We start from the raw sequence: 12,297 nt of genomic DNA on the forward strand, positions 1-12,297 counted from the left end.
CGTGTCCGCCAATCCCCGACTCTGCACGGCTCGCACTGTCCCACTGCGCGGTGCGTGTCCCTGCAGGGTGCCGCGCAGCCGCCACCGCGTCCGCCCCTAGCTTTCCGGGCGGTCGAGGCTCTATTTTCCAGAGCCACTCTCGGGAATGGGAGCCCCGGGTGAGAGGCACACCCGCGTGCAGCATCCTTTCCCAAAAGCTCGCTGCGCTCCTTTAGCGTATCTTCTGCAGGGCAGCGCCTCTCGGCCCCACTGTCGAGCAGAACTTGGAGCCCGACCAGTACTGGGACCAAGCCCTGGGGACTAGGGCCCCGCGGAGGGGATCTGGCCCAGGGGCACCAGCTCTGCGGCGCCGTTTTCCGCTCTACTTAGCGCTCCCCAACTTTCTTTTGGAACTTGGAGTATCAGTTAAGAAAAAAGAATGGAAGAAGCAAGAACTCTCGATGTCTTCCTTTGGTCTAGGTTCACGCGTGTCGCCACTCCCGGGATCCCCGGTTTTAGGTCGCGACAAAATGCTCCCTCCCGACAGCGCGTACCTCCCTCCCGCCCCGGGACTGCAAGACGACGAGGAGGACGTCCGCAGCGGCGGCGTCAGCCTTGGGGTGGCACCCCTGTCCCCCGACCTGTGCCGAGTTCGCGGCGCGAGGCCACGCGGTGCTGCGCCCGGGGCGCGCCCCCCCAGCCCAGCCCAGCCCAACGGCCCCGCCCCCGGCGGCGGAATCAGGAAGCGGTGACGTGGGGCGGCGCTGACTGGCTGCCCGCCGCCGGGATCGCCGCCGCCAGCAAATTAAGGCGCAGGGCTAGCGGCTCCCAGGCGCAGAGTCCTCCGCGGCTTGCCGCGCTCGGGCTTCCTGGCGTCCGCCCCTTCTCAGGGTCGCTGCGCCGGTCCCCACCGTCCTGCAGCTCGGGCCGTCCCCAGCGGGGGAAGGGAGAAAGGGCGCGGAGGGGGTGCTGCGGGACCTCTGGTCTCCGCGCAGCTGATGCTCGTCACCAGCTTCCAGCAGCGCAGACCGTGGTCCTGCGGGGCGTCCCGGTGCTGGCGCACCCGGTGGAGCCTGCGCTCGGTCTTCTCCCGCCCTCTCCGGCCAGTGCGAAGTCTCCGCGGCTCCAGGGCTTGGCGGTGGGGGACAGAAAGGAGAGGCCCGTGTGGAGCTCGTAGGAGATTGGGGCTGACTCATCTGGAGTCCCCGGCTGCGCTGTGATTGCACTCGGAAACTTTGCGCTGTGTCTCGGTCTTTGTCTCCTTTGGGGAAGCTGGACAGCAGTTCGGCAGGCCCCGTCCCTAGCCAGGACCCCGTACCGGAGGCCATGGAGTTCACGGCGTCGCCCAAGCCCCAGCTCTCCTCCCGGGCCAACGCCTTCTCCATCGCCGCGCTCATGTCCAGCGGCGGCTCTAAGGAGAAGGAGGCCGCAGAGAATACCATCAAACCCCTGGGTAAGTCGGCCTACAGACTGTCCGCAGGGAGCGGAGGCGGGACGCTGCGCCTGTGTCTGTCCCTTGGCTCCGGGAGGCTCATGACCGTGGCCTTCTTTCCCGGCTCAAGCGTGGCGCTTCTGACCCTCAGGCCATAGGCCACACGTCGGGGATGGGAGATTGTTTAAGTCCCACGTTTTCTCCGGGAGTGACACAGTCTGTTAAATACAACTGGTTTCGCATCTTGTATGTGCGCTCTCCCTGTTTGTCTAGAATCGCCATGTCAACTTGGACTTGTGGGGTGTGTAACTTTGTTGGGATAAAAAAATTCGGGGATAACTAATACAACCCCTTTTAAGACTCAACAGGATTTACAATGCGTGTAACACCTGCTTGTGCATTTGAAACCAGACTAAGCGATTTCACAAGAAACTAGTTTAACTTTGTTTTCCCTCTGACTTGATACACTAAACAGGGTCAATTCCTTAAAATCATCGCGGTAGACTAAGCCAGCTCTTCCTGCATGAACCGTTTTCTTCACAGAAGCTCTAGACTTATCAGTAAGACATCGTTTTATAACTGTGGTCATTTTCAGTAGAGGTTGGCAAAAACATGAGCCAGTAATCATTTCCCAAATTCCTCAACTTTTAGCTATACTGTTTGTTTAACAACCTTTACCATTTATAGAAGACACCAGGCTGGGAGTAAAGGGAGAAAAGGGAGTGCGTTCCACTAATCACAAATGAATTGTGTGGGAAAGAAACTGCTGGAGATGGGTCTCAAAGCCCCTTTACAGTAGGGAGTGAAAGAAGTGTTCTCATCATCACCTCTTGGGTTCCAGGGAAATAATTATTCCATACCCTGGTCATCTGGAAGCCCTAAAGCAGGGAAAAACATCAAATCACAAAGAGGATAATATTTCTTTTTAACTCTTCGTATTTTTTTTCTTCCTTCTCTCTGTCCTTCCCAACACTTGAACATCTTATTTGAAAAGAACAACAATATGAAAGATGAAGCATTAGATAACAAAAATAAGAGGCCTGGGCAGAGAGAGAAGAGCGAATTAAAACCCCTGTAGCAGCTCAGATTTAAGGGGAAAGAAACCAGAAGGTCTCCAGAAAACAATGTCAGAAAGTCTCTCCTCCAAGGCTTTCCTTCCCTTCCTCCACTCACCCTCCCATCTAAATCTAAACCTGCCAAAGAAATGGAAACAACTAATCAAACAAACCCAACAGTTTAGAAAAAAAAAAAAAGTAACCAATTTCAAAGTTAGGTTTGCTGGACTTCCCAACGTTATCCACTCCTGTTTAGGGGGCTTCCCAATTCTTTATAGATGGCCCCACCATAGTTTGGTAGCTAGCAGGAAAAGTGGATTTCAGGTTAAAATTCCTGACAGAAGTGCAGACAGCAGACTGGAAAACATCCCAGTTTCAGCTTCACTGTCATTTCCGCGTTGCTTCCTTGTCTATTTTTCCTAGGGGGAAAAACCTTTTATCTAAATTCTAAACTATAAAGTCCTTCCCAGCTCACAAAATCACCCACCCCTTTACTTCACACACAGGGTCTGTAAAATGACTGTCCCTCCCAAGGCTTCTGAAAGAACCAGAGGCATATTCTTGTCCCTTTCAGGGGCCAGTTCAACAGCGCAGAGTCAGGGACTATAAGCCGAGGACTCCAGCAAGAAAAACACTTCACGTTTCTGTTAAGAGAGAATGTAGTATCTTGAAACCCTAGTGAGATGTTGAAACAACTGTAGGGTGGGGGTCAAAAGTGTCTCATGATTGCCCACTTAAACACATTAAGTCTGTTTAGAAAAACTGCTTCAGATCACTAGAGCATTTCTTTCTTTTTTTAAATTAAGATATAATTGACATATAACTTGTGTTGGAGCATTTCTGTATCAGTTTCTTCTTCCTCCACTTCCCAGCCTGACCCACTGGTTAGCCTGGGGCTTAGAGGTTAGCATTTTTCAATGGTCAGAAAAATAAGAAAATTTCTAAGGCTACTTGTTAATTTCCTATTAAGACATGTGAATGTGCTTCTGAAAATATTCGTGGAAAATAAGATTTTTGCCGTCATATGGTTCTCATTTTTGGAATTTGAAAATACAAAGATGAGATAATTAATTCGATGATTCTTAATTTAAAATGTTACCCAGAGTTGGATTATTATTGTCAGAAAGGAAAAGATAAAAATTCTCTATTTCCTACTTGCCTGCCCCAAGTCAAGGAGAAATACGGGAAGCAAAACATTTTATATGATATGTACATCATGTATATGTACATACCTACATTTAGAACTTGTTTCAATTCCTTGAGGGCACTTAGAATAGTGTTTGGAGATCAGTTTCACATTGTAGGTTCAAGTAGTTTCTTTTTTAAGGGATGCAAGATAATTGGGGTAATTACAAAAGTCCCCCTGTATTCCATCAAAGTGACTGGTGTAGTCCCAGGCCCTTATCAGCTGTGGAGGAGAATGTTTGGTTCATAGGCAGTGGTATTCCAGCCTGCCTGGCGAATGGCAAAGCCTTCTTTCTACTTTAATACTCCTGCTAGCCTGGGTTTCCGTTTGTTTTCCTCACTTCCAGGACCTTTTTGTCCAGAAATGGCCCAGGGAGTACACTCCTGTGATTTAGCAAACTAAATGCTGGAGTCTTTCATAAGCTCTCAGGCTGTGAAAGATATTGTAAAAAATGCCCCAATCTAACATCTTAAAGCCCCGGAAACAGAGAGCCAGGCAAAGAAGTTAAGTGAATTAATTTTTTTTTTTAACCACCTCGTCACTCTCATCTACTTTTCATTTTCTCTTATGGAGAGAGGGCTCCAGGAGGGAAGGGCAAGTTCCTCTCGATGTGGGGAGGGTGCTAAGCTTGTCACTCCCCGGAGAAAAGCCTCTCCTGGTTGTCAAAGAGGCAGGCCTGGCAGACCAGGTCCCACAAGCTGCAACGCCTGGAACTTGGGAAGGATTACAATAGGGATACTTGCTTTTTAGCTCCATGATGACCACCACCCTTCCCTTTATCCGCTCCTTACATATTTATTCTCTAAAGTGAGTGTCAGTAAAGGTTGCACAAACCAGGTTGTAGAACTCACCCGTTAGGTTCAGTAAGCAAGCAAAAGACACGTCATTCCCCGGAAATAGCACGCTTGATTGATATACAGTGATGGGTTCTTGCGGCCTTCGTGGGGTTTCCGAGCTTAGCTTTTCCAGGGTCAAACCCAGGTACCTGTTTCAGTTGTGCTGTTCCCCTCCCTGTGTCTTTGCTGGGCAGCATTAGCTGTCATGCTCCACTGTCTTGCAGAACAATTTGTGGAAAAGTCATCCTGCACCCAGCCCCTCGGCGAGCTGACCAGCCTGGATGCTGCTCACGGGGAATTCGGTGGCAGCGGAGGCGCCAGCAGCCCAGCCGCCTCCTCGCTGTGCACAGAGCCGCTCATCCCCACCACCCCCATCATTCCCAGCGAGGAAATGGCCAAAATCGCCTGCAGCCTGGAGACCAAGGAGCTCTGGGATAAATTCCACGAACTGGGCACGGAGATGATCATCACGAAGTCTGGCAGGTAGTGGGGGCTTGGCCGGTGAGGAGCGGGGACAGGGGACTGGCGCCCGGGGCGGCTGAAGGCGGTTCCGGGAGTCGCGTGAGTCCCCGCTGGTCTGGAGCACAGAGGAAGCTTCGTTCAAGGAGGGCTTCTGTCCACGGGCCGGCCTCTGGAAAGGGCTGCCCAGGGATGTCTAGGCTTAGCTTCCTCGAGATCTGGTCGTGGGAAGCCCACCCCGGCCTTGATGACAAGTGCACAGGGTCCTGGGACCTTTGTCCCCTGCAGCCCGCGAGGGCTGGGGGGCGCTGGGGGGGCATCTGGAGGGCAGGGAAACTGCAGCCCCGGGTGTGGGGTTGGCGGCTGCTCTTCCAGGGGGGCAGGTGGCTTCTTTTTTTTTTTCATTTTTTTTATCGGCCTCATTTTGTGGAAGAAGCCAGTTCCCATTAAAACTAAAAGTAAAGCCTGGACGGAAGCATGACATTGGAAACGACCACAGTCTGCGTTAGGCCGCCGCTGTGGCGCGGGGCCCGTTAGCGCCGCCGCCGGGCAGGGGGGGGGGCAGCCAGGGTGCGCGCTCCGGGCAGGGGCAGGGGCTGGGGGGGGGCGCTGGCCCTCGGCGCCGGGTCGCTCCTGCTCTCAGGCCTCTGCGAAGTGGCCCCGGAGTCCCCCGAAACGCACACCAAGACCGCGTCTCGCTGTGATGGCAGGAGCCCGGCTTCCCCCGCATCCGAGGCAGCTGCGCGGCTCGGTCTCCTCCGGACCCGGGGCGGGAGCCTCGCGGGCGTGGTAGCGGGTCAGCTCCTCAGGCTGCGTGAGCTCCTGCCGATCCTCTTTGTCTCCCTGTGTCAGGAGGATGTTTCCTACCATCCGAGTGTCATTTTCGGGAGTGGATCCGGAGGCCAAGTACATAGTCCTGATGGACATCGTCCCCGTGGACAACAAGAGGTACCGCTACGCCTACCACCGGTCCTCCTGGCTGGTGGCTGGCAAGGCCGACCCCCCGCTGCCCGCCAGGTTTGTGCCTCCAGGTTTGCCCCCTGTGCAAAAGGCGTGTTGACTCTGCTGACAGAACGTGTCCTGCCCTGGTGCTTTGAATGTTAAGAAGGTCTGTTTTTCCTTAAAGCTGGGAGATCTCCTAGCAGAGCATTCCCAGCCAGGACACTCCAGGATTGACTGTGCAAAATGCGAGCTAGTCTCTGAGAAAGGCAGAGTTTGTGCGTGCACAGGGCATCGTCTTTAATCTTGTCTTTCCTCATGTTTCATTTCAAAGTGTTTCTTACATTTCACCTGGAATATTCGTTAGAAATCTGGACCCATCTCATAGGACATCTGTCATTTCTAGGAGGCTCCTTAACACCTGACGGAATAAACCTACTGAAGAAGTGGTTGCCTTAAAATCCTTTTTAGAAGAGTGCATTTTAGTAAGGTGGTTGCTTATAGTGAATATTTGTTAGCAATGTAGTTATATCTGCACATAATACCGTGTTTCCTTGAAAATAAGACCTAGCTGGACCATCAGCTCTAATGCGTCTTTTGGAGCAAAAATTAATATAAGACCCGGTCTTATTTTAATATAAAATAAGACTGTTATATTAAAATAAAACCGGGTCTTATATAATAATATTAATTACTTTATTAATATTATATAAAGAATATTAATATTAATTACTTATTAATTTTTGCTCCAAAAGGCGCATTAGAGCTGAAGGTCTGGCTAGGTCTTATTTTCGGGGAAACACAGTACATATCAGTTTTGGTAAAACGTGGTTGTTTTTGGCCAGTAAAGGGCTTAGAGGTTTTTAAGAAAAGCAAACTATTTTTTCCCCTCTGCATAAGTTTAGTGACTGAACGTAATTCTACACCAGGTTAACATTCTTTTACACGAAACATTACTCAAGTAGTGTATTAGGGATCATATATGTTTATCTTTGGGCTATTCACTGGTAATAATGTTTTTCCCGAAAACCCTGTTTAAATATCAGATGTTAAACCTTTATTATTGCTGCTTTGCCCAACTGAGCATTCTGGAAGAAAAAAAGAACATGTATTTGCCTATGTGAATAGAAATAGTTGAACTTACAGGAACCTAACTGCATAGTTTAATCCAAAAAAAAAAAAAAAAAAAAGAGGATATTAGCTAGCTTTACATTTAGGGTTCTAAAACCAAGCCTGGTAGCTTTTGTTCTATGACTACCTGGTATCTAATTTTTGGAATTGATTGAAAGTTCATATCAGAGCCAAGAATTTATTTAAATATACAGATTTAGGAACTTTGAATTTTGGTTCTTTGTGAGTATCTGGTCTGGAGTCTTAGTAAAGACACAGAACAACACAGACTGTTGACACATATAGTTCAGGTGGAATATTAAGCTTCATTAGTGGTTGGTCACATTATCTCGCTTACAGTGTGGTAGATACACTAGAGAAGAGATGAAAAGAAGCCTCTCCGGGTTTTCCATTCCCACAAGAGATTAGGAAGGACATCTTCCCAACCCTTCCAAATCAGTATATTTAAAACATATTAAATAATGTCAGGACTAAGAAAAAAAAATTTAATTGTTACTCATTTTTTTAATTGAACAAGATTTACCAGTTTACAATAGATATTAAAATGAATATAATTAGTGTTCTCTACTATTTACTATTAAATAGCTGATTCACTTTGGAGCTTTTGAGAGACAGAAAGGGAGGGAAGGACGGAGGGAGAAACAGATTTTCAGCAGATTCCTAACCATTTTTACAAACAAACCCTTTTTTTTTTCTGTCTAAATCTTTGCTCTAAGAAGTTAATCACTATCTGAACGTACGGTGCTGGCCAGCAGGACTCTCGGAATATGACATGCCTTGTTTATGTTACTGATACGTTCTGGTTGGAGAAAGAAAGCACGTCCCAATACGCTATCTTAACTGAAGCATGTTTAAGCTATTGCTGGAATTTTAAGTCCCAGGGGCCATGAGGGAGGAGGGGCTTCCTCTATGCTTTTCCATTCATCCTAGTTCAGCTTATTTCTATTGATATTAGATAAAAATGTTTAGTGCATTACAGGATAAAAATATTTTAGATAATTTAAGCAACTATTCCTTATTATTATTAAGAAGAAATAGTGCTACATTTTCTAGCTCCATAAAAGAAAGGTGAGGAACTGGGTAGGTGATCATTTTTGTGCTGATGGTGGAAATTCCTTGTGGTTCTAGTTCTTTGAAGTGTTGTATTTCAGACTGAACTTCATCAGCCAGTTGTTCCTAATTAGAAGCAGTAATGTTTGGCAATATCATTTGATCATAATAATGGGCAAGACATTATACGTGATCTAAAATATTGCTATGTGTTCATAGGGGACACTTCCTTTTCTTTAAAGTAATGGACATTTAAGTAAGTTAATCTTTATTAACGTGATTACATGTGGTGAATTGCTACTTAAAGAGAGAACATTTCGTTAGCTCTAGGACCTGAAATATTTCTGAACCGTTGTTTGGCAGGGTGGGTAGGAAGTGGTGCTGATTCTCAAAACAACTGTGCGTATAAAGTTATAGCCTTGGAGGAGTGATCCTTGATAAACTCTTACGGTTGTGTCATCAAAAAAATACTTCAATTGAAAGGCAATTTGGAGCACTCCTCCTTAAAAAAAAAAGAAAAAAATCAACAAACAGGCACACACCTAAAGCCTGTTAAGGTTTTGCATGGGCCCAGTAAGACTCTTGAGTTTGTTGTGCTTTGCTTCTGGTGGGCTTTGATTCAGCTTGTGCACCCAATTCTTCTTGCCTTAGTGTGATAGACCACGACACAGACTTCTTGTTCTTTACATGAATATTGCAAGAAAAGGTTCTGTGATTGTTTTTACTTGCCTTGCCCCAATCATGATATTTATGTTTAATTATAGTTATACGGATCCTATCCAAAATTTAGACACAAGTAACCTGTTGCATGGATATAGGAATTTGTCATGGAAATTGACAAATATTGTCAACTAGTGAATCAAGGATATTTCTTGCCCCTCTTGTTGGTTCTGTCATCTCCCCTGACTTTAGTAAAGCTCGTATCAAGTGGATACGAGGATTGGGATTTATAAAGAATTGTATTTAGTCTGATACTCGCAGGTAGAACAAATGGCCTGCATTTAACAGTGAGTAAAAGATTGCCTTGCAGCTGATCAGTGGATGATAGGTGCTCGATAAATACATATTTTCCCCATCAAAACTTTTTTATTTTTGCTTAGGCAATTTACAGACAAATGCATTGAATAATTTGAAGCTTACCCAACTTGTTTTCACTCTCATTTAGTGAGTACTTATCTTGATGATGACAAAAGGAATAGTGTTTAAGATACTGGGAAGAGCAACAGATTATAATCTGGGTACTATTAAAAGATCCCCGGTCACTGTACTAAAATTACTCTGTCTTGTATTTATAAATACACAAACTTTAAACTCAGGCACCTTCAACTTTAAATTGATGGATTTTTAAAGAATTGTTTCCTCTTTTAAATTCTCTGTCTTCATTGCTTTTTAGCAGTGCTTATCCTAGGAACTCATTATGCAATTAGTATAACCTCGTCTTCCTTTTGAAAATACATATAACAAGGTTTTATATTTGGCAGAAGTGGCCCAGTAGTTTATTGGATAGAAAACTATCCCACCTTTAAAAAATGGCTAGCTCAGCAGATACTAGAAAATTTGTTCAACATTACCCCTTTTAGGTCATTGGTACACGATGGACACATCTCCATGTTTTTGAAATTATTTTGGTATTGTCATATTATTAAATTTCACATTACATAGGGGACCTAAAATTCACCACTTATGTGAGGTTTTTGTGTTCCTTTAAAGTCAGAATATTTTATAGCCCCCAGAGAACAGATTTTAAAAGAATGTCTCAGTATAATCTGTCATAATTTTCTTAGGCTGTACGTGCATCCAGACTCTCCTTTTACTGGCGAGCAGCTACTCAAACAGATGGTGTCTTTTGAAAAGGTGAAACTCACCAACAATGAACTCGATCAACATGGCCATGTAAGTACCGCGCCTTGGGCTACCTGGAGTCCCTGAGGTGGAACTGAGCAGTCACACACAACTTCCTCTAAGCTCCTTCCTCCTCCCTCCTGCTCCCGCCTACCCTTGAATGGGTATCATTCTATGAGAACTTGCATGTATTCCACAAAGAACCTTGGCTGCTATGGTCAAGAGGCTATTTACAGAGATGCTGTGTGTCATTTCTGTGCAAGAGGGCTGGGGACCTTCAGTATCACGGATTTCCTAGGACTTCAGCAACTGCTTTCCCACCTGCACGCACTAAACAAAGGGACTGTGCATTTTGGGGGCTACTAATGTACTCAGTTTGGGGTTAAACACCTAAAGTCTGTCAGTGGTATATCAGACATCACATCGGGGAATGGGGCTGAGAGCTGCTGTGGGTTTTTCCAAAGTGTGTTCTATGCAAAGTGTAAGATGCAGTGAATGTAAAATGAGGGGGTTTTATGTCCAAATAAATCTGGGGCAGTGCTGTTTACGCATTACACATCCCCTTTGTAGAGGATCTTATGAATACTAAAGTACAGAGAGGTCTTGCAATTAAAACCAAAGCAATTTGATTTTGTGTCCATAAGGAGTTTATCAAAATGTGGAAGAAAGAGAAACTGGAATTCTGAGCTCTTATCAAATAGTTACTGGAACAAATAGCCACTGCTGCAAGCCTTTGCACATTTGATAAGAGTGCTTTTTAAGGAACTATCCGTGATGTCATTCCATGCTCTTAAATAAATAGAGATTTACATACAAATTCTGTTTTAGATTTTATGCTAAGAAAACCTTAGACAGACTTGCATACTTCTTTTTGATGAGGAGAATACTGTTGTTGTTTTGTTTTGTTTTTTTGGTTTTTTTTTTTTTTTTTTGGCTTTGGTTTGGTTTTCCAGAAAGCATGTTGGTCTTTTTATGGTTATTTTCCTTGGCTTAGAAATTCTGATATAATTATTCTCTCTCATCCCCTTTATTAAGGCCCTGTTTTACATAAGGTTTTCATTTTTATTATATCTATACAATTTAGAAGAGTTTCAAAACTCCTTTCAAAAAAGATGTTTATAAGTAGATGATAAATTAGAGCATTCTAAACATGGTTTCAAATGGTTGGATTGAACCCAAAACCAAATAAATCACTTCAGGCACTGCTGTCATCCATTTACCCACAGGCGACCTTGTTTATCACGACCAAGTCAGAGTAACCAGGTTAACTCATGACTCTGCTGGTGGCACCATTGAGATGTTCAAAGTAGGTTAACAGGTTTCTGTTATTTTATGTATTGGAGAAGTTAACTGACCTTTATGTCTAAGGACGTTGGCATAATTGTCCTTTTTTTTTAAAAAAAAATGTTACCGTTGACAAATTTTTTTTTAGGTTAAAATTTATGAAGTGTCTGAGAGACGTTTTCTGTAGGTCAATGATCATTCTAAATGTCATTTATATTAAAATTCTTGGGCTCTACTGAAATCTTTGCAGGGAGAAATGAAGTTTTTTAGTAGTTCTGGTATTTTCCATGTGTAAAGCTTTTAGAAGAATTGGCTCTTTCCAGAAAGACTTGAGAGTTCATTCTGCCGTCAGCTGTCCAGAATTTGATATGTTTTCCTTTTAGCATAAGCGTCATGGGTAGGAAAAGCACCAGGCTGTATTTCAGGAGCTCTTGGTTTCGAATCTGATTATGGGAAGATTAGACGTTGACAAATTGTTTAGTTTTAGATGTTTGTTAATATCCATTTTAGCTTTATTATTTAATATAACCCTTTGTCACCAGAAATAGAGTGTTCTGAAAACTGCAAGGAAAGATTTGTATGTTATTTAGCCAAGTTCTCTGAATTAGTACTGAAGAAGCCCCTCTTACTAATGCATTTTTAGTGTGGTAACAGGAAAAGTTCTTACTTCCAGGAATTTATTTCTTCGAAGAAGCAGAGTCCACATTTCTATTAGTCTTTCTTGGTGCCATCATGGCTTGAGCAGAGTCAAGGAGCCCTGTGGTCTGATATTCAGTCTGGGGTCTGGGTCTGTCCTGCACCGTTTCCCAAAGGAAATTGACCATGGGCGGTGTAAGTAGGGGAGAGGGGACCTTATTTAAAGCTTAGGGCTTTTCCCATTTGTGTGTGTGTGAACGATTTGAAAATTCTTTCTGTCTTCTTAGTAAACCATATAAATGAATGCTTAATTTTTTTCTTATGTCAGTATTAGGAGGCAAATGTTTGCTTTTGTCACTTCAAGTTTATTCTGATTTTAAAATTGACCATAGATATCTTGAACTCCTTAGAATACACATGTTATACAAAGAGATGACTTTTTAAAAAGTTTATTTCAATTCATTTGAA

At 44.6% G+C, this 12,297-nt stretch overlaps 1 protein-coding gene across 1 annotated transcript in view; it reads left to right on the forward strand.

Moving 5' to 3' along the window:
- The first annotated feature begins 809 nt into the window (after window positions 1-809).
- Window positions 810-12,297, forward strand: part of TBX20 (T-box transcription factor 20) — a 53,638-nt gene continuing 42,150 nt past the window's right edge. The window contains exons 1-4 of the mRNA XM_081079642.1: window positions 810-1,432; window positions 4,713-4,971; window positions 5,800-5,964; window positions 9,852-9,960. Coding sequence (XP_080935768.1) covers window positions 1,306-1,432; window positions 4,713-4,971; window positions 5,800-5,964; window positions 9,852-9,960 — 660 coding nt within the window. The 5' untranslated portion in view covers window positions 810-1,305. The remainder of the gene's footprint in view (window positions 1,433-4,712; window positions 4,972-5,799; window positions 5,965-9,851; window positions 9,961-12,297) is intronic.

Source organism: Rhinolophus hipposideros, assembly GCF_964194185.1.
Source record: "Rhinolophus hipposideros genome assembly, chromosome: 18".
Lineage (NCBI taxonomy): Eukaryota > Metazoa > Chordata > Mammalia > Chiroptera > Rhinolophidae > Rhinolophus > Rhinolophus hipposideros.